Source organism: Dipodomys merriami, unplaced genomic scaffold (genome assembly GCF_024711535.1).
Source record: "Dipodomys merriami isolate MVZ:Mamm:240054 unplaced genomic scaffold, mDipMer1.0.p SCAF_16, whole genome shotgun sequence".
NCBI lineage: Eukaryota > Metazoa > Chordata > Mammalia > Rodentia > Heteromyidae > Dipodomys > Dipodomys merriami.
Genome location: NW_027202937.1, coordinates 20,969,993 through 20,991,152, shown reverse-complemented (window position 1 = coordinate 20,991,152; position 21,160 = coordinate 20,969,993). Strand labels below are relative to the sequence as shown.

The window sequence follows — 21,160 nt, the reverse complement described above, 5'->3', positions numbered from 1 at the left end:
TAGGAACATATTAAAGGTATTAATCCTGTCTAAGAAATAAAACATATATACATCTTATTCTTACAAAAAATTATCTTACTAAAAATACTGCTTGAAAAAAAAAAACCTTATGTTTCTTTAATGTAGAAGACTTTAAAGAATATTTCCATTGTTTTCACACATATGTGAAAGAATACTTTTTTGAGAAAATAATACATCATTATCAGTTCTCTGAGGCTAGGGTATAACTACTCAATGATATAGTTTATATCCCTAATGCATAAGGCCCTGAGATTCAATCCCCAGCAGAAAAAAAGCAAAACTAAAACACCTCTCTGTTTCATTCTGCTTACTATGAGTTATTAACGTCCATGGTGAAAATCCATCACTGCTTTTAAAACAAATATTCTATTTGTAAAATTAAATCATAAGAACAAAAATCACTTCATTTATATATGCTTTTGTACCTTGTTTGTCAATGATTGAGGAGGACTGATGGGTGAGGGAGAGGAAGTTGTATTCACAGGAGAGCTAAAATTGAAGGTAGGAAGTGAAGAACTGGTAATTGGTAGAGAGATTTTCGGTAACACTGGTACTTCCATTTCCTAAAACAATAATGTTATAATGATTTATTGCACCTTCTCTGTCATTCATTTATTTTCAGGTAGAACTGACAAAGTAATAGGCAAAGTCAATACTATACAATTCTAACGATGTAGACTCAAATTAAAAAACATATACAAGGACTTTATAATCATCAGAAAGCTGAGCATGGTGACACACATCTGCAATCTCAGCAGTCAGGAGGCTGAATGAAGCAGGAGAAACAGTTTATGAGGCCAGCCGGGGTTAAGAGTTACATATATAGGAAGACCGTGTCTTAATAAATGGAAATCAGGCACTGGTGACTCACACCTGTAATGCTAGCTACTCAGGAGGCTGAGATTGAAGGATCATGGTTCAAAGCCAGCCCAGGCAAGAAAACCCATGAGATTCTTATCTCCAATTAACCACCAGAAAACTGAAAGTGGTGCTGTGGCTCAAAGTGGTAGAGCACTAGCCTTGAGCTGAAGAGCTCAGGGCCAGCACCCAGTTTGAGTTCAAGCCCCACGACCGACCAAAAAAATAATAAAAACAAAGAAAAGAAAAAGAAACCCAAATCACCCTGTGTACATCCTAATTTTTTTTAAATCACAACCCACGAGTCTGTTGAACAATCTTATTTTCTCACTTGAAGTCTCTAATGGCTTAGATTAAAAGCCCACAAGAAACATTTATGTATCTACTAGTGAAGTAGTTTGTATATGATCTATGCCCTGACAGATAAACTATGGGAGAAAATATAACAAAAACTATCTGGAAACATTGTAAAACCAACCAAAAAAAAAGAAAAAAAGAAAAAGAAAAACTGGATGGAAAACAACAATCAAAAGAGGAGAAAGAGCCGGGCGCTGGTGGCTCACGCCTGTAATCCTAGCTACTCAGGAGGCTGAGATCTGAGGATCACGGTTCAAAGCCAGCCCGGGCAGGAAAGACCGTGAGACTCCTATCTCCAATAAACCACCAGAAAACCGGAAGTGGCGCTGTAGCTCAAGTGGTAGAGCGCTCGCCTTGAGCTGAAGAGCTGAGGGACAGCGCCCAGGCCCAGAGTTCAAGCCTCACGACCGACAAAAAAAAAAAAAAGAGGAGAAAGGCTCTGAGTAAGCTTTGTCACTGGACAATGAAGAAAACTACAACCTGAGTGAAATCAGAGGACAATTTTCACTGACTATTAGCAGCTAGAAAATAAGGAAAAATGCAAAAGCTAAGAGGTACAGAATTGGAAGCACAAAAAGACTTTAAATAGACACCAAAGTGATCCTAAGCAAAAAGAACAATGTTGGAAGAAGTATTTTAATACCCAACTTCAAACAACCTTCTGATTTTTGAAAATGATAAACCCTATGTTGGGGGAAAAAATGGTATTGGGTAAATGGATAGCCAGATGTAGAGCACAGAAACTAGATCCCTATCTCTCATCCTACAGAAAAAAATTAATTCAGTGGGTAGCTCAGGACTGTAATCTTAGCTATTCTTCAGAAGGCTGTGAGATCCAAGGATTGTGATTTGAAAGCCAACCCAGGCAGGATATTCCGAGACTCTCATCTCCAATTAATCACCAGAAAAGCAGAAGTGACACTGTAGCTCAGAGATGTAAAGCACTTGCCTTGAGCAAAAGCTCAAGGATAGCATCTAGGCCCTGAATTGAAGCCCGACAATGGAAGGGGGGGAAAAATTCAAAGCAGGATATTGGTGCTTCACAAAGAGGAGCTCTGAGGATTGAGGTTTGATGTTTGATTGAGGTTTGAAAACTCTTATCTCCAATTAAAAACATTTTAAATATAGATTTCTATTGACATGAATGTTTAATGCCTCAAGAATACACAGGATCTAAAAGTAATATAATCTACATGCCACTAAAAATAAATTTCTTCCACTTGCCCTTTCTGAAAGGCCCAGTAAAATACTCATCAAGAAAAGTCCAACTAGGAGTGAATTAGTGTTTGAACAAGTGAACAAAAAAAAACCCAGCATTGTATTCAAAGTAACTATAGACTTGAGTGTACAAATCTATCGTATCCAAATTAACAAAGGAGATAGAAAATCTGAGGCAGCCAACCCATTAACCCATTAGTACCTCTTCCCTTAGAGACTGCAACTCCAATGTGGAAAAGAGCCAGGGATAGGAGGGTGAAGGATTCTGGGATGGAAATTGGCAGTTGGCTAGAGTGGGGGAGGGGAAGAGAATGAGGGGTGGGTTTAAAGAGCTCTTCAATTAGTATACCAAACAACAAACAAGAACAAAATTCAAAACACATCTAAGATACACTAAACACATATAACAATCTGGGCTTCAGCTTAAGATCTTAGAAATTTTATCCTTAAAAACTGAATGATGAGCAAAACCTACATAGTTTGTCATCTGGCAACAAACCAAAATAACATTTTCCTCAAACACTCAAGACTCAGGATTTTTTCAATGTGATGGAATACACATATATTTCCTCTCTTCACAACACTCCAGAAGCAGAGTGATGAACAGGATTTATGGAAAAGATAGAGCCTCCAAAAAGTAATCGAGCCAAGGCTCTTAAGCATAATCCCAACCACACACATAAGACATGAAGTCCAAATTGCCCAAGGAGGATTATTCTGGTAATCCAGAGAGATACAACTACTGAAATAGGAAAAGAGATAAAAACCCGCAAAAGCAAAATACTAACAAATATTAAGAACCTAACAATAAGACATACAACAACTTCAATTAAAGTGATAAATGCACTCCCTACCACAATCACGGGCAAAGGAAGACACAAATGAAATTTTAACTAAAAACAAATGACAAACGGAGGAGGTATGATATACCAAAGCTTGAAGTCTTTTTCTTCCTTAAAAAAATAAAAAAAAAGGAGGAAGTAGTGTTAAAATGATCCAGCTTGATTGGAACACATTAAAAAAACGACACCCAATTCAAAGTAATTAAAACTGCAGACAGGCTAAATGAAGCTATTTTCAATTCGTTTTGCAAATACGTAAAACTTTTCTCAATTAAAAAAAAAAATGACTCCACAGAAAAAATGAATATAGAAAACTCCAAGCCAGTCACCAATGGCTCACACATGTAATCCTAGCTACTGAATCTGACACTGCAGTTCCAAGACAGTTTGGACGACAAAGTCCATGACACTCATCTCCAAATAATGACCAAAATAAAAAATAAATAAAAAAATAAAAAAAAAATCCAGAACCAGAGCTGTTTGTGGGTCAAGTGGTAGAACGCTAACCTTGAGAAGAAAAAGCTCAGGAACAACACTCATGCCCTGAGTACAAGCCCCAGGACAGACACACACACACAAAAAGAAGATCCAAATTGTTAAAAGCTACACCAAAAAAGATGTACTTCACCCAATAAGCAAGGAAATGGAAAATAAAACTCTGATGATACACTTCATCCTTGTAATATTGGCCAAAAAAAAAAAAGCCTCTGAAGTCAATAATCAAATGGTGGTTAGAATAAAAAAAAAACTAGATCTATCTACTGTCACTTGGAAATGTTAATATCTAAAATTATCTTGAAAAAAGCAACACAGTAACATCTAATACATGTCTAATACATGTAAACATGGCATCCCTATATTCCAACAATCCCATTCCTAGATAAACAATCTAGAGAAAATACTGCATGTGGACAGAAATATTTACCATTACACATACTGGGAATCAACCCAAGTGTACCCTAATGGTAGTATAAATTTTGAAAAAGAATCTTTGTATTAATATATAGCAATGAATAAAGTAACTTACTTTTCACACCAAAAGTGAAAAAAAGAAATAGAGACAAGGACAAGTGAGAAAAATACATACAGTATTAAGCATTTACATAGATTTTAGAAGCAGGAAAAACTATAGTTCTGGTCGTGAACCAGATCTGGGCTTGGATGTTGTCCATGTGCTCTTCAGCTCAAGGCGAGCACTCTACCGCTCAAGCCACAGCACCACTTCCAGTTTTCTAGTGGTTTGTTGCAGATAAGAGTCTCATTTTCTTGCCCAGGCTGGCTTTGAACTGTGATCCTCAGATCTCATCCTTCTGAGTAACTAGGATGGTAGCTTTAGTGCATGAAATTCTTTTTTTTTTTTTTTTTGGGGGGGGGGGGTGGGGGGGGGAGTCCGGTCATAAGGACTGAACTCTGGGCCTGGGTGCTGTCCCTCAGCTCTTTAGCTCAAGGCTAGCGCTCTACCACTTGAGCCACAGCGCCACTTCCGGCTTTTTTCTTTTTGCTTATGTGGTGTTGAGGGGAATCGAACCCAGGGCCTCAGGCATGCAAGGCAAGCGCTCTACCACTGAGCCACCTTCCCAGCCTTTAGCATAGTTCTTTAATGGTATATTATTCTTCAACATTACCCCCATTCCTATCTTTTAAGTTCTCCCTTAACACTACACTACCACACCACCACTAATTCTAAGCTTTTAACCTACCTCTTCCTCTGGAGGCTTGGAAGCAACAAAGCGTGTTCTCTCTCGTCTCATCTTGCCACCTCCACAACCTGCTCCAGATGATATACCATTGGCTGCTGGAATACTGAAATTTGGGTACGAAAAGCCACTAGCAAATAAAAAGAAAATGGACACAATATAGTATTATGGCATATACATTGAATACTTACAAGTGAAAAATAGTTGTGCAGCAGAATGATTTTTAAAATATGTATGTGTGTAAAGTTTCTACTTTTTGATTTTCTTCATCTCAACAAAGGTATTTTTACATATTAAGAAATCTAGCTGTATGTGAACTGACATACCTTTCGTGTTCTCTATTTTGCCTTGATGTTGTACTTTTTTCATATATAGTCTAGAAAAACAAAAAATGAGGTGATTATTTAATTTTTGCCAGATTGAAAAATACTCTAACATTGAGCTAACTCCCAGTCCTACTTGCTCAATTTCCTAATTAGTAACCATCTTCCTATGAATTTTATTATTTGATATCAGATTTGGTAGAGGATTTTTGTTTGTTTGGTTTTTTTTGGGAGGAAGGGGGGGGGGAATCCAGTCTAGGGCTTAAATTCAGAGCCAGAATAATGTTCTTGATCCTTTTTGCTCAAGGATAGTGCTCTAGCAACTTGTATCATAATTCCTTAGAGCTTTTTGCTGGTATTTAACTCAGATAAGCATCTCCCAGACTTTGCTGCAGTGGCTTTAAATCATGATCTTCCAATTTCTTCTTCCTAAGTAGCTAAGATTACAAGCATGAGCCCTCAGTGGCTGGCTTTGACAGGTTTAAGCTAATAAACCTTGAAATTTCCATCTTAAACCTTATCTTTCTAAGTGCTAATCAAGAGTTACAATATATTTACAAGATGTTACTGATCACACATTAGTCTCTGAACAAAATCACAGAATATAAACCAAGTGTATACACTTGCTAGCCTGAAAAACACTCTTTGCCCTGTTAAATGAAGAAACAAATTTGCAAGGCTATTGTTTTAGAAATAATTTCATGCAATTTAAAAGTCCTTCCACTGAAAAGAAATCAATGTTCCCTGGAGAAGTGGATGTTAAAGGGCAGGAAATATACAAGTTGAACCTAATTTACTTTGTAATATCAAAAACAAAGTACTTAAAACATGCTGGGAATATATACTAAAAGAATACACCTATAATCCTAGCTATTCAGGAGGCTGAGATCTGAGGATAATGGTTCAAAGCCAGCCTGGGCAGGAAAGTCCATGATACAATTATCTCCAATTAACCACCAGAAAGCTATTAAGTGGTGCTGTGGCTCAAGTGGTAGAGTGCTAGCCTTGTGCTGAAGAGCTCAGGGACAGGTCCCAGGACCAGAGTTCAAGCCTCATGACCAACCAAAAAAAAAAAAAAAAAAAGAACATAGGAGCCAATTCAAAGAGAAAGCAAAAGGGCAATGTGAATATCAAAAAAAAAACAAAAAAAAAACCAAACAATTATCATAAAGAATGTTACTGAATTTTAAAATTCTGGTCAACATTAAAAAGCAATAGGTTAAAAGCTAAAGAAAAACTTCCTTATACTACATGCCTATTAACTATATGTGAAGGCATAATAGAATCAGAAAAATAATGAGCTATCAACCCAGCACCAAAACAAACAAAACTCACAAATCTGAAGATCCAAACTTATATTCAAAATATCTGTGTTAAAAGCTAATGAAAAAGTGTGCCAAAAAGACAAATGTGAAGAAAATGTTAACGACTAATAAATAAATCAAGATAAATACATGGGATTCACTGCACAACTATGGTTAACTTCCCAGTTTGGAGTTTCTAAAGAAACTGAGTTCTTACAAGGTTAAATGAGTACATCACCAGTATGTGAAAGAAGCTCAGCAATTTATTTATTATTATTTTTTGCCAGTCCTGTGGCACTGTCCCTGAGCTTCTTTTACTCAAGACTAGTATTCTACCACTTGAGCCACATTGCCACTTCTGTCTTTTTCTGTGTATGTGATACTGAGGAATCAAACCCAGGGCTTCATGCATGCTAGGCAAGCTCTCTACCACTAAGCCACATTGCTGGCCCCATTGGCAAGCATTTTTAAATGACACAAAAATGGATAAACGGCTACTGTAGAATACAAATGGCCTTGTCTCTTCAAACACCAATGAGCCAAGAAACTCCATTCCTAGGCATAGACCCAAGAGAAATGTCTACCAAAAAAAGGCTTAGCAATGTTTATTGAAGTAGCATTCCCTATAGTCAAAAGTGAAAATTGTCCAAATATCCCTCAACTAATAAATAGTTAAGAAAAATCTGATATATCCATAAAAAATAGTATTCAGTCATTTATAAAGAGAGTGAAGCATCAGTGGCTCGGGTCTATAATCCTAGCTACTCAGGATGCTGAGATCTGAGGACCACAGTTCAAAGTCAGCCCAGGTGGGAAAGTCCATGAGACTTATCTCCAATTAACTACGAAAAGCTAGAAATGGAGCTGTGGCTCAGCACTAGAGCCTTGAGCAAAAAACTTCAAGGACAACACCCCAGGGTCTGAATTCAAGCCTCAAAACCAGAAAACACTTGTACCTGCTAAAATATAGACAAGATCCAGAACATCATTCTAAAATACCATAAAAAAAATTTTTGAGGGGATAAGAGACACGATGAAAATATTCCAAAATTGTTATGGGAGCTGAAGAACTCTGAGTTCATGGTAAAAAACTAAAATTTTAGATGAATTGCAATATATGTGGATTATCTCAAAAAACCAAAACCAAGCCAGGAACTGGTGGCTCACATCTGTAATCTGTCACTCAGGAGGCTGAACTGAGTATTGCAGTTCAAAGCCAGCCTCAGAATTAATTACCAAAGAGCCAAAAGCAGAGCTGTGGCTCAAGTGGTAGAGGGCTAGCTTTGAGCAAAATATGCTCAAGGAAAAGTGCCCAGACCCTGAGTTTAAGCCTTAGCAATGGAACTAAAAAAAAAAAAAAAAAAAAAAAAAGAATGCAGATAAGATAGATGAGAGAATACAAGAGTACTTAATACTTATAAGATAAATGTCAGAGGAGGCTGCAATGCTTAATAAGAAATGTACTCATTATTTTGCCCATGTAATTGCAACCCCTCTGTACAGTATGTTCACAAAAAATTAAAATTAAAAAATTTAAAAAAATAAATTAAAAAAAAAGATAAATGTCAAAGTACTTATGATAGGATATCATCGAAAAATGAGATGTTGGAAATGTATTTCCAGATGATTAAACAGGAACCTAAGTAAAGCCAGCTGGATACAAATTTACCTATACAATGAATAACAGCTTACCACTAAATACTAATTTAAGGTTTGATCAAGGTAAAAGCCATCTTAATTAAAGGCACACCAAAATGCCTTATCATCATTACTTAACAAACTGCATTTTTTTGCTACATTGTATTGACAGAGTACTTGTAGTTTACATTATTTATTCTTACTCATTTCAATCAACATTCAAAGACTGGTTAAAAAAAAAGACTTAAAAACAAACATATACTCACACTGTGCTTTTTATCTATCCTTTCATTAGTCTTCCTTAATTCACCAGATGGGGTTAGAGATGGTCTAAAATAGACAGTTCTATTTGTTGCTATGGAAACTGGCTTCGGGGTCATGAGTCTCTGAACAGGGGGATACTGAGAGTCCACCTTATAAGCAAGCAGAAACCAGAGACAAATATTTTTATATATATGAATGTCTTATGTCTAAATTATTTCACAATAGCTAATATGACGTACATACACTCAGTACGTCCTAGAGAAATCTGAGATGGATGCAAATACCAGTAGGAAAAAGTATCAAATGGTATTTACTGACCGAACACGCGTGCGCGCTCACACAGATACACACAATTCTAAGCAATTCCATAGGTAGACTGAGTGACTCTATACATGAAAATGTGCATACACAATCTCAGCTTCTATAGGATGAATTTTGAATATGATTAATGTGACTTATGTACGACTCATATGCTCCCCAAATTTGTTTTCTTTTATCTGCAGTTGATATTTTAACTAGCTGTATTTTTTTAAATTCCTAAAAACATTACCAAATCCTTCACCAATCTGGTTTCTCCCTTTTATAAACCAACCAAGTCTGACAATATAAACTGGTAAAATATGTCAAGACTAGAAATCTTTCTGAAATGAGCTGATTTTATTGTCTAACTACACAATAGTTTCATTAATAGTGCTGTGCTTCACTCGAATAATGGTATATGAATAGGGTCCTTTCACTCAGGAACAGCTGTGAACAATGTTGCTTTCCAGGGCAAAGTCTCAGTAAGTTACTAGTTCTTCCTTAAATTCTTTTCCTAAGTGATTCTACAACTCAAGTCTATTTTGTATACTGTTTTCATTACATCTATGATACACAAACTATAATACTCTTCTAATTAATAAGTTAACATTACAGGCCAGTCTTAAATTTTTACTTTTTAAATAACTAGATATGTAGGTCTGAAAAGTTAACCACTTAATTCCACAATGACAGCTAATACTAGGTTTTCCTTCTTCAATTACCAACATCTAGATAATCCTAAAAATTGAGAACATTCTTCTAAGAAAAAAATATTCAGGGGCTGGGAAGGTGGCTCAGTGGTAGAGCGCTTGCCTTGCATGCATGAGGCCCTGGGTTTGATTCCTCAGCACCACATAAGCAGAAAAAAAAAAGCTGGAAATGGCGCTGTGGCTCAAGTGGTATAGCACTAGCCTTCAGGTGAAGAGCTGAGGGACAGCACCCAGGCCCAGAGTTCAGGCCCCCAAAAAAATAAAAAATAAAAAATAATTCAATTTTAGCTTTCTTCTCTGTATCAATTTCAGCAAGACTAACTTACCAACCTCTCATATCTAATCCCCACAATTCAGGTAATTATAATAATGTTATTCATTATATGGGCAGCTTAATGTTGCAATGTTTCCACAAGTAACAATCAAGGAGTATATGCTTTTTCTGGGGGATAGTTAGTTAACCAATGATAAATATAGCCAACCAAAAAAGACAAATGACTATTTTAATATAAATTATTAAGCATCTTATTTTCCCTAACAATATCCTTGAAAGTTAATGTGAACCACATAATAGAATACTGAGAGGTTATGAAGACATCTACACTGTATTTTTAATTAGCCTTGATATCCTGGAATAGTATTTTGACTGGCTGATGAAATGTATCCAAGTTGAAATTCTACCACAACAGATATGATATCATGTTGATTAATGTGGAAATTTTTCAGACAATTATTCAAATGAGGATTTTTGTTCACTGTCAGAACACAATGAAAAGCTAACCAAAAACTATTAAATGACACCTATGAATACAGAGCCTTAAGGCTGTGAGAATAGTGTCCTGAAAGAAACTCTCATTTTTCAATGTTCCCTAGTGAAAACCAGCCAAATGCATCTGCACACTTGTTGACTATATACACAACAATATTACTAGCACTTCAAAAAACTGTCTTACCTTTTCTGTTTTGGCCTGAAAGACTGTGGTATCCATCCCACTTCTATTGAAAGGCTGAAAAAGTAAAATACTATTAGAATGGATGGGAAGCTTTAAAAAGTAAGACTTGTATCATGTAATAGGTTTAAAAGTCAACTTACAAAATTGAGAGAAGAAACAGCAGATGGAATTCTTTTTGCATCCTGTTAATTTATAATAACAGAATTTATTTTTGTGAAATAACAAAATTAAGCTTTTTTTCCATGAAACTCAAATTTCATTACACATTTCTATATTCAATTGTACTTTTAAAAACTTACCGCTAGAGGGCTTGACATCTTCTCTAAAGACTGCAATATTCGTCGAGCTGTGGAACTGGTCACACCGTAAGATTGTGCATTAAGTTGCTTAGCTTTCATCTGTCTTCTAACCGGTGCCTATGAATATTAGTATTTATTAGATTAAAAATCGAAGGCACATATGCCATGGGTTGAAAATATAAAATAGAATGGATGTATAAAGTGAAACAAGATTAATATGTTACAGCAACTTATCCTAAAAGGATGATAAAATAACACTCACCATTCCTTGGCAGAAATGGGACAACTAAGTAGTGCTGTGGTTCAAGTGGTAGAGCACTCACCTTGAGCTTGAAAAGGTCAGGGACAGGGGCTGGGAAGGTGGCTCAGTGGTAGAGCGCTTGCCTTGCATGCCTGAGGCCCTAGGTTCGATTCCTCAGCACCACATAAGCAAAAAGAAAAAAGCCGGAAGTGGCGCTGTGGCTCAAGTGGTAGAGCACTAGCCTTGAGCTGAAGAGCTGAGGGACAGTGCCCAGGCCCTGAGTTCAGGCCCCACGACCAGACCCAAAAAATATTTTAAAAAAAGAAAAGAAAAGGTCAGGGACAGCACCCAAACCCAAAATTCAAGATCCATGACCAGGGAAAAAAAAAAAAAAAAAAAAAAGAAATGGGACAACTAATAACTTCTAGTACTGCTTTGATCTACTTACTCTTGCTATTTATATCATAGACATTAATGAAAATGAATTAAACATCTACCATACTGAGTACTAAAGTAACTTAATTAAATAAGTTCCAACAGACTAGATCCTGCCATGAGGAAGTTAATGTTTTAATACTAAAAACATAACTTGTTTCTCAAAAGTAGAGGTATGGCTCAAGGACACTGTAGCAACAGAAGGGGGAACAGAATTATATTCATTACTTACTACCTGATTCATTTAACTACAGCCCCTTTGTATATCTGTAATAACAATTTAAAAAATTGTTTAAAACGTTTAGATAAGGGAAAACAAAGGAGGAGGCAACAATGCTTGATAAGAAATGCACTCATTACCTTGCCCATGTAATTGTAACCCCTCTGTATGGTATTTTCACAATTAAAAAAAGATGGATTGATTAGAAATAAAATTTTTTGGGGGTCTGGTCGTGAGGCCTGAACTCTGGGCCTGGGCACTGTCCCTCAGCTCTTCACCTCAAGGCTAGCACTGATTAGAAATAATTTTTTAAAAAAGAAAAAAAAAAGTGGTAGAGCACTAGCCTTGAGCCAAAAGGGGTGAGGGCATGGCTCAACTGGTAGAGAAATCAAGAGCAAAGCCCGGAGTTCAAACTCTAGTTAATAAATAAATAAATTAATTAATTAAATAAAACCCACGTAAAATATCCACCAACAAAATATTGTAACAATCTTTTCATTGGACTCTACTGGCTTCTTATGGTCTCAGTTCAGTAACACAGTATAACTGAGTTACAAACTATTTAATCTTGGGCTGGGAAGGTGGCTCAGTGGTAGAACACTTGCCTTGCATGCCTGAGGCCCTGGATTCGATTCCTCAGCTCCACATAAACAAAAAGAAAAAAGCCGGAAGTGGCACTGTGGCTCAAGTGGTAGAGCGCTAGCCTTGAACTGAAGAGCTGAGGGACAGCGCCCAGGCCCAGAGTTCAGGCCCCATGACCGGACCCACCACCCCCCCCCAAAAAAACCTAGAAAACAAAGTTCTAATTGGTAATTATAGAGGCAGAGTATAGCTCAGTGGCAGAATAGTTGCTTAGTAAGCATGTAGCCCTAGGCCCTAGGTTGGAGCCCCAAAATATGGGTTGGGAGGAAGAGGTGCTAAGGAAACCTACCTAATGTAAATTACAAATATTTTGGAAGCCTGTGTGGAAAATTATTCTCAAGGTATTAATTTACCATTTCACATTCAAAAGGCTCGGCTGGAGGCATGCCTCAAGCAGTAAGAATGTCTAGCAAGCACAAAGCCATGAATTCCAATTGCCTCCTCTCTCCCTCAAAAAAGGAAAATAAAAAAGTATGAAGCTTTGGCTACATGGTGGTAAATGCTTATAACCAGAACTCATTAGGTTGAGGCAGAGGATTGTAAGTCAGAGGCCAGCTTGGGCTACCTACTAGATTCTCTCAAAGAAAAGGGCAGGAGAGTAGGGGAGTCCATCAATCATTCTACTCCACCAAACCAACCTGATAAGGTGTATTTCGTAGTTTGGACTGTCTTGCAGCTGCTGCTGCCCCACCATACGTTGTTTTTCCTGGATAGAAAGGAGAATCTCCAAGCTGACTTGCTTTAAGAACTGAAGAATTCCCAAGTGACTGTACAGAAACACAATGACAGAAATTGTAAGCCAAAATATTTAAGACTAAGGTGATTAAATCCAATCCAGGTAGTACTTACAGGGGACAGTGTTCCAAAGGCAGACAAGTTAAATGCTGGTTTTTTTGAGCTGGTGGCAGTATGCTGTGAGAGTGAATGAGAACGTTCAGCTTCTGGGGACCACAGAGGTGGCAAGGAAGTGTTCTTTGAAACTGCTATATCTGAAACAAAAATACAAAATTCACAACAGTACCCATTATAGGACCCTAGATTTTTATAAAGAAAAATGAAAATTAAAACAGTCTGAAAAAATTCATGCATGAAGTTTAAAATTTTTAATACAATATTACTTACAATCAAGTTAAGTAAGAATACCTTTATCAGAAGCTCTTGAAGAAAAACCACTGGTGGTTGAGATGTTATCATCATCATGCTGAGAGGTAGAATCTTTAATTTCCTTTACAAGGGAAAATCCAGAACTGCCAATTGGAAATGCAGAGGATGTAGATGGCTGACAGTGTAATGCAGGGGTTTCCAACATGGAGAAATTCAAGTGACTCCGATGAAGAGAAGGCCTTGTTAATACATCTGGATAATTTGAAGCAGTATTGGTTGTTGATGATTCTTAAAAGAAGAGCAATAGTAACAGCACATTATAGACTAAATAAGGTCATATTGTGTTTAGATTTACATCAGCCATAAATGCCTTGTTTCTAGAAGTATAGCTACAATCACAAAGGCAAGCTTTTTTTGTCGGTCATGAGGCCTGAACACTGTCCCTCAGCTCTTCAGCTCAATGCTAGCGCTCTACAACTTGAGCTACAGCTCCACGTCCACATGCATGCAAGGCAAGCACTCTACCACTGAGCCACCTTCCCAGCACCAGCAAGCCTAATGTTTTAAAAAGCATATAACTGCCCGGGCCCGGGCCCGGCACTGGTGGTTCACACCTGTAATCCTACCTACTGAGGAGGCTGAGATCTAAGGATCACAGTTCAAAGCAACCCCAGGTAGAAGTCTGTGAGACCCTTATCTCCAATTAATTACCAGAAAACTGGAAGTGGTGCTGTGGTGCAAAGTGATAGAGTGCTAGCCTTTAAGTGAAAAAAGCTTAGGGACAGTACCCAGGCCCTGAGTTCAAGCCCTGTGTAAAAAGAAAGAGAAAGAAAGAGAGAGAGAGAGAGAGAGAGAGAAAGAAAGAAAGAAAGAAAGAAAGAAAGAAAGAAAGAAAGAAAGAAAGAAAGAAAGAAAGAAAGAAAGAAAGAAAGAAAGAAAGAAAAAGAAAGAAAAAGAAAGAAAGAGGGCTAGAGATAAAGGCTCAGTGGTAAGGTAGCATGCACTAAGAACCTTGGTTTAATCCACAGCACAACACACAAACATTTTCTCTACCCGGCCCCCCCAACATACACAGATTAACTGGACTTCAAAATTAAATACAATTACGTTTCAGAGAGTGTCAGCAACAGCCAGACACTGGTAGCTCTATAATCTTACTCATGAGGCTGAGATCTAAAGATCAAGATTCAAAGCCAGCTGAGAAGAAAAGTCTTGTGAGATTTTTTTTTTGGGGGGGGGGGGGTGGGGGGGAGGTCACTTTTGGGGCTGGAACTCAGGGCCTATGCCCTGTCCCTGAACTTTTTTGCTCAAGGCTAGCCCTCTTCCACTTTGACCCACAGCTCCACTTCTGATTTTGGAGTGGTTAAATAGATTGATCATGAATTATCCTGTCAGGGCTGTCCCTGAACTGAGATCCTTAGAGCTCAGCCTCCTAAGTAGCTAGGATTACAGGCATGAGCCACCAGCACCGGCAAGTCCCATGTGATTCTTACCTCCATTTAATCACCAAAAAGGCAGAAGTAGCAATATGGCTGAAGTGATAGAGCTCTACCCTTAGGCAAAACACTCATGTAAAAGCTTGGGGCTCTGAGTTCAACAAAATCTGGAGGCCCTGACTTCTAGTCCCAGTATAGCACAAGGGGATAGGGGTTTGGAGTGCCTTGGAATCCCAACAAGAAAGTGAAAGCATAACCACAGAATGGAGGAACATACCAACAAAGCACACTGATAAGGGATTTATATTTGATATATAAAGATATCTTACTATTAAACAAAAACACAACCAAATTAAACAGTCATTTCATGTGATAAGTACTTTCAAAGATGCATCAAGGGAAACAAATCAAAACCACATGATACCACTACTTTCACTAAGACAGCTATAATACATTGAAAATCATATAATAATATATATATATATACTGTCATTAAATGTTATTACATGATATATAATAAAATTTTAAATAAGTACTGGTAAGTATATAAATGAGAATTTTCATATACTGCAGGTAGGAAGCTATAAAAATAGTTTAGCCAGGATTTCATTGTCAACATATAGTAAAAGAATTACTATATGACTCAGTAATTTAAATGTACACAAAAACTTACATATAAATATTCACAGTACTATTTATATTAAAAAAAAGTAAAAACAACCAAAATGCTTATCATCTGATGAATGGACAAAGAAAATATAGTTTATCTATACAACAGAATATTGTCAACAATAAGGGAAACAATGTTCTAAAATGTGACATAGTATTATGAACTTTGAATATATCATGCTAAGTAAACAAGGTAAGTTAGCCAAAAGCAGAGCACTACTGACTCACACTTGTAAACTTAAATTTTTCAGGAGGCTGATATCTGAGAATCATGATTTGAAGCCAGTCAGGGCAGGAAAGGCTAAGAGTTTCTTATCTCCAATTTAGCACCAGAATGCCAGAAGTGGAGCTGTGGTTCAAGTGGTAGAACACGAAAGAAAGAAAGGAAGGAAGGAAAGAAGGAAGGAAGGAAGGAAGGAAGGAAGGAAGGAAGGAAGGAACGAGGGAAGGGAGAAAGAGAGAAAGGAAGAGAGAAAGAGAAAGAAAGAAAGAAAGAAAGAAAGAAAGAAAGAAAGAAAGAAAGAAAGAAAGAAAGAAAGAAAGAAAGAAAGAAAGAGAAAGAAAGAGAGAGAGAAAAAGAGAGAAAGGAGGGAAGGAAGGAAGGAAGGAGAGAGAGAAAGAAAGAAGAGCGAGGGAGGGAGGGAGGAAGTGAGAAAGGAAGGAAGGAAGGAAGGAAGGAAGGAAGGAAGGAAGGAAGGAAGGAAGGAAGGAAGGACAAGTTACCAAGATGACTATTATTTGACTCCATTTTTCAAGTTTTGTGCCAGTCCTAGGACTTGAACGCTGGGCGCTATCCATGAGTTTCATTTTGCTCAAGGCTAGTGCTCTACCATTGGAGCCACAGCTCCACTTGCAGCTTTTCTGGTTGGTAATTGGAGATAAGAGTCTCATAAACTTTCCTACCCGGGCTGGCTGTGACCATCAGATCTCAGAATCCTGAGTAGCTAGGGTAACAGGTGTAAGCCACCAGTGCCCACCTGACTCCATTCATATGAAATGTATAATAAACCCAAATAAACAGAGATTATAATGAGCCCTGGGAACTCCCAGATAGGAAAAAGGGGAGCCAAAACTAATAGGAATGAGGCTTCTTGGAGTGACAAAAATGTTCTTAAACAAAAGTATCAGTGATGTTAATATTGACTATAGAATTCTGTGAATATAAAAAAGCATACTAATTTCTTTTTCTTCATCAGCATAGATCATGGCTCACAATCATCCTGCCTCAGCCTCCGAAGCACTGGGATTACAGGTGTGTGCCACCAGGGTAAGCTCCTCAACCACATACTGTAAATAGGTGAGGTTTATGGAATTTGAATGTATCTCAATAAAGCTGTTAACAGACAGAGCCAAATAACAGAGTAATATCCCTGAATATGCATGGGTTTATACTGTATGAATGTAATGCTTGTAAACCTTACCAATTAATTGCAAAATAAATTTTTAAAAAGCTCAAACTTTTAAATGTAGAGTTATTTACCTGAAAGACTAATGTGGGAGACACACATGCTGATGGACTGGAAAGGAGTCCACTACAGTTACACTCAAATTCACATGTTTTAAGACACACTATCAGTTTCAAGTTAAGTTTTTCTACTGTTCCCTTAGCTTCAGGAAATAGTCTAAGGACTCCTTTTTTTTTGAAATGGAGTCAGTATCAAACTCTCAAAGTTATGGGGTCAAGTGATTCCCTCATCTTACTCTCCCCAGCAGCTAGGACAGTAGGCATATACCAACATACCCGACTTATACTTTTTTAGAAAACACATGGGAGCAAATATATTATCTTCCCAGAGACACATTGACTAATATTGTTAGTATAAAACTTCAAATTCACTGTCTAACATCAGAGCATGTACTCTTAACTGATTTATCAACCTTTCTTACCTGACAGCTGATAAATAAAATATATCCAATATGATGAACCTGATCATCACCCTCCTCCTATGTGGTTTTTGTACTGCTTGACCAGATTTTTCCCACAGCCAGCTAATATAGATATTATAATTAAGGGCATGAAAGCTTTTCACTTGCAACAAAACATTCACATACTATTTACCTTCTGTATTGCCAACTGCTGGCTCAGGGGTGATTCTCCCATCATTAATATTAGATCTTTCCTCATCAGCATAGATCATACGGTCATTGTCTCGATTTTCTGACCAGTGTGGTACTTCATTTGCATCTGATGAACAGCTACATGCATTTTCATTCTTGTTGAAGTATCTTTGTAGCCAACCTGGCACAATGTTCTTAACAGATTCTGTAACTCTACTAAGAATGCCCTGTTGAGAAAAAACATGTAGACATTAGAAATCCATCTATTAAATAAATACCTATACCAAACTGAGGATGTAGATATAGTTTAGTGGCAAATCTCTTGCCTAGCAAACATGAGGTTTGGGCTGGAGCACCAGCACCAAAAGTATATAACAGCTGGGCACCAGTGTCTCACTCCTCACTCACTACTCAGGAGGCTGAGATCAGAGGATCACACAGTTCCAAGCAGCCCAAGAAGCAAAGTCCCTAAGACTCTTATCTCCAATTAAACACCAAAATGCCCAAAGTGGAGCTATAGCTCAAGTAGTAGAGCACTAGGCCTTGGGCTTTTATAAAAGCTCAAGGACAGTGCCATGTCCTGAGTTCAAGCCCCATGACTGGCATAGTACATAAATACATATATACATACATACTTATTTACTTACTGAAATCTGTATCAAGGAAAACTTAAGTCTTTCCAAAAAAATTTGCTAAAATTAAGTTACCAAAGTTCTAATAACAATAGTATGCAGTTCTATATTATAAAATTCCTTTTGTTCTAAATGCAATGTCAATACTTGTCACAAATAGCTTTATTCTAATTCTTTAAAAATATCAATAAACCAACAAATAAGTAAAATTAGATTAACAAAATATGCAATAAATGTTTTAACCTAAGAAAAGGTATCTTTTTTAATCCCAGCATGAGATATGTACAATACAAACCATCTTTGACAACTATATTTTTTAAAACAACAAACACTGAGATAGATTTTCTAAAAATACAAAATAATTCAACATTCAAGAAATACCCTAACAGCCAGGCATTGGTGGCTCAGATCTATAATCCCATCTACTCAAAAGGTTTAGTTCCAGACACTCTCAGCTCAAAGGCAGCAAAGAAGTTCCCAAGACTCCTAGTCCAAAATAACTAGCGAAAAACAGAAAGGTGGCTGTAAAAAACAAAAAACCCTGTCAACAGAAAATATGAAAAATATATCATAGAGGTAAAAACTGATAATCATTTTTACATGCTTTCCTAACTGAATTTTTTTAACACAGCTACAAGGTAAGCTCTCTAACACAAATCTAACAGGTTCTAGAATGTTCACTACTGAAAAACACAAATTCACTCTTTTCCTTTACTACACCTAAGTTACATAGTATTGTCACATATGTCAGCATCAGATAACTTAAAAACGAATCAGAAAATAGAAATGAGCAAGTCGGTAAGATATAATAAGCCTGGTGTAATGTCTTATGCATGTAATCTTAACTATTTAAAGCTCAAATTGAGAGGATTTCAGTTCAAGGCCAACTGAGCAAAAAGTTCACTAGACTCCATCTTAATCAAAAAACTGGAAACTGTGGGTGCTTGCCAATCCCAGCTATTCAGGAAGCACAAACAGCAGGGGGATTATGGTCCAGACCAGCTCAGGCATAAAAGGAAGATTCTATTTAAAAAATAGTAAGACATGCTGATAGTATGGTTTAAGTGGTAGCAGATGCCTAGCAATCAAATACCAGTAACCAAATACACAAACACAAAATAAACGTACTCTAAGTGTGTGAACTGTGTTTTTAAGACTTTCTTTCTTCCATACCAAGGTTTAGACAACTTATCTACTCTAGCTATGAGCAGCTTAGTACAGAAAAATTGCAGTGGGACAGAGTTCCTAATGGCACAATAATAAAAAGAAACATAATTATAAAGTTGAATTGCAACCATTATAACATTCTTGTACTTCAGCAACAATATATATATATATATATATACACATATAAGTACATATATGTTCTTTTGTAGGTTAAATGATCTGATCTAAATTATCAGTAGAAAGTTAAATTAAGCTTATAATACTAATGATTCTTAAAGAATGGTCCCTTTACCACTATTTCAGGTTTCATATGTGGTCCTACTAAAGACAGACTAAGGTAGGACCCCCATCTCTTTTATCAAGTCTTTCCAAGTGATTCTGGAACACACTAAAGTTTGAGAAGCACTATTATATAGTTAAAGAGATTAGGAAATTAAGATACAGATTAGGATAAGCCCCTTTAAAATATGTGAATAAAATTATGCAGATTTTAAAAAGCTTAAACTTTAGTTGTCAGCCAGTTATGGTGGTGCATGCCTAAAATCCAAGAAGGGATGAAATAGATCACAGAATGTGACCAGCCAGGTTACACATCAAGACCCTGACATCTGGGCATGAGTGACTTAGACCTACAATCCTAGATACTCAGGAGGCTGAGAGATCTGAGGATGAAGGTTTGAAGCCAGCCTGATGAAACTCTTATTTCCAATAAACCAGCGAAACACCAAAGTGGAGGCATGCCTCAACTGATAAGAACACGAACCTTAAGCAAAACAGCCGAGTTAAAAGTACAGGACCCCGAGTTCAAACCTCAATACCAGCACCAAAAAAAAAAAAAAAGACAGTGACTAGCAAGAAGAAACAAAACCTTAAAAAAGTACATATATGTAGATGTGAAACACTAGTTGTTAGACAGTAATTAAAACATAATGAAAATATTTTAAGACCAGAACAACTTTCAAGATGTTCATTTTAAATTGTGCTGAATACAATGCAGTTTACATATTGCCATTCAAGTCAATCAGTTACTGATCATGTACTGTGCATAAGGCACTGAACAAGAATATAGCAGTAAACAAGTCTCTAATAGCTTGGAGCTTGAGGAGAAAAAAAGCAAAGAAACAAAATATGTAATACAGAATACGGTGATTAAATACCATGAATGAAAATAAAGCAAAATGGCAAAATGAGTTAGGCATCCAATTATAAGCACACACCTGAATAATTAAGGAATGAGCAATGCATGATTCTAGTACAGATTGGGAACCAAAGGTACAAAGACCCAACATAGAATCATCATGGATAGGCTGTCCACTTGTGGTAACTTTACTAATAAACACAAAAATCTAATATCTCTTCTTAAAGTAAATCCTTCAAAAGCCCTCATGATTCACTCACTCATACATGTGCCTATTTGCTCTGTAGCTTACACATCTAGTCACTATAAAAGGACTAAATTAGCAATTCTTAATGTGAAGTCCTCAGACCAATAGTGTTAATATTATAAATGAGTTTTGTTAAAAGGCAATTTTTTAAACAAGCTCAAGATTCCTATGCAAATTAAAGTTTAAGAATCTCTGCTGGGAAAAAGATGGAAGAGATCACACTGCTTATAAGAAATATACTTATTATCTAACTTATTATATAACACCTCTGTATATCACCTTTACAAAAAAACAAAAAAACTCCCTATTAAAACCATATAAGCAGAGGAAATGAGAGCAGTGGCAGCTGCCCAACCTGGGGGTGGGGTGTGGGGTGGGGGGAACTAC

The 21,160-nt window shown here is 36.9% G+C and overlaps 1 protein-coding gene across 4 annotated transcripts in view; it reads right to left on the bottom strand.

Annotated features, from left to right (window-relative positions):
* Positions 1 to 21,160, bottom strand: part of Nup153 (nucleoporin 153) — a 71,592-nt gene that overhangs the window by 27,608 nt on the left and 22,824 nt on the right. For all 4 annotated transcript variants that reach the window (XM_070024507.1, XM_070024510.1, XM_070024509.1 and 1 more), the window contains 11 exons: positions 17,591 to 17,816; positions 13,466 to 13,714; positions 13,172 to 13,311; positions 12,961 to 13,089; positions 10,785 to 10,901; positions 10,626 to 10,667; positions 10,486 to 10,539; positions 8,525 to 8,671; positions 5,320 to 5,369; positions 4,997 to 5,123; positions 447 to 584 (listed from right to left, as the gene is read on the bottom strand). In XM_070024507.1, the coding sequence (XP_069880608.1) occupies positions 447 to 584; positions 4,997 to 5,123; positions 5,320 to 5,369; positions 8,525 to 8,671; positions 10,486 to 10,539; positions 10,626 to 10,667; positions 10,785 to 10,901; positions 12,961 to 13,089; positions 13,172 to 13,311; positions 13,466 to 13,714; positions 17,591 to 17,816 (1,419 nt within the window). The remainder of the gene's footprint in view (positions 1 to 446; positions 585 to 4,996; positions 5,124 to 5,319; positions 5,370 to 8,524; positions 8,672 to 10,485; positions 10,540 to 10,625; positions 10,668 to 10,784; positions 10,902 to 12,960; positions 13,090 to 13,171; positions 13,312 to 13,465; positions 13,715 to 17,590; positions 17,817 to 21,160) is intronic.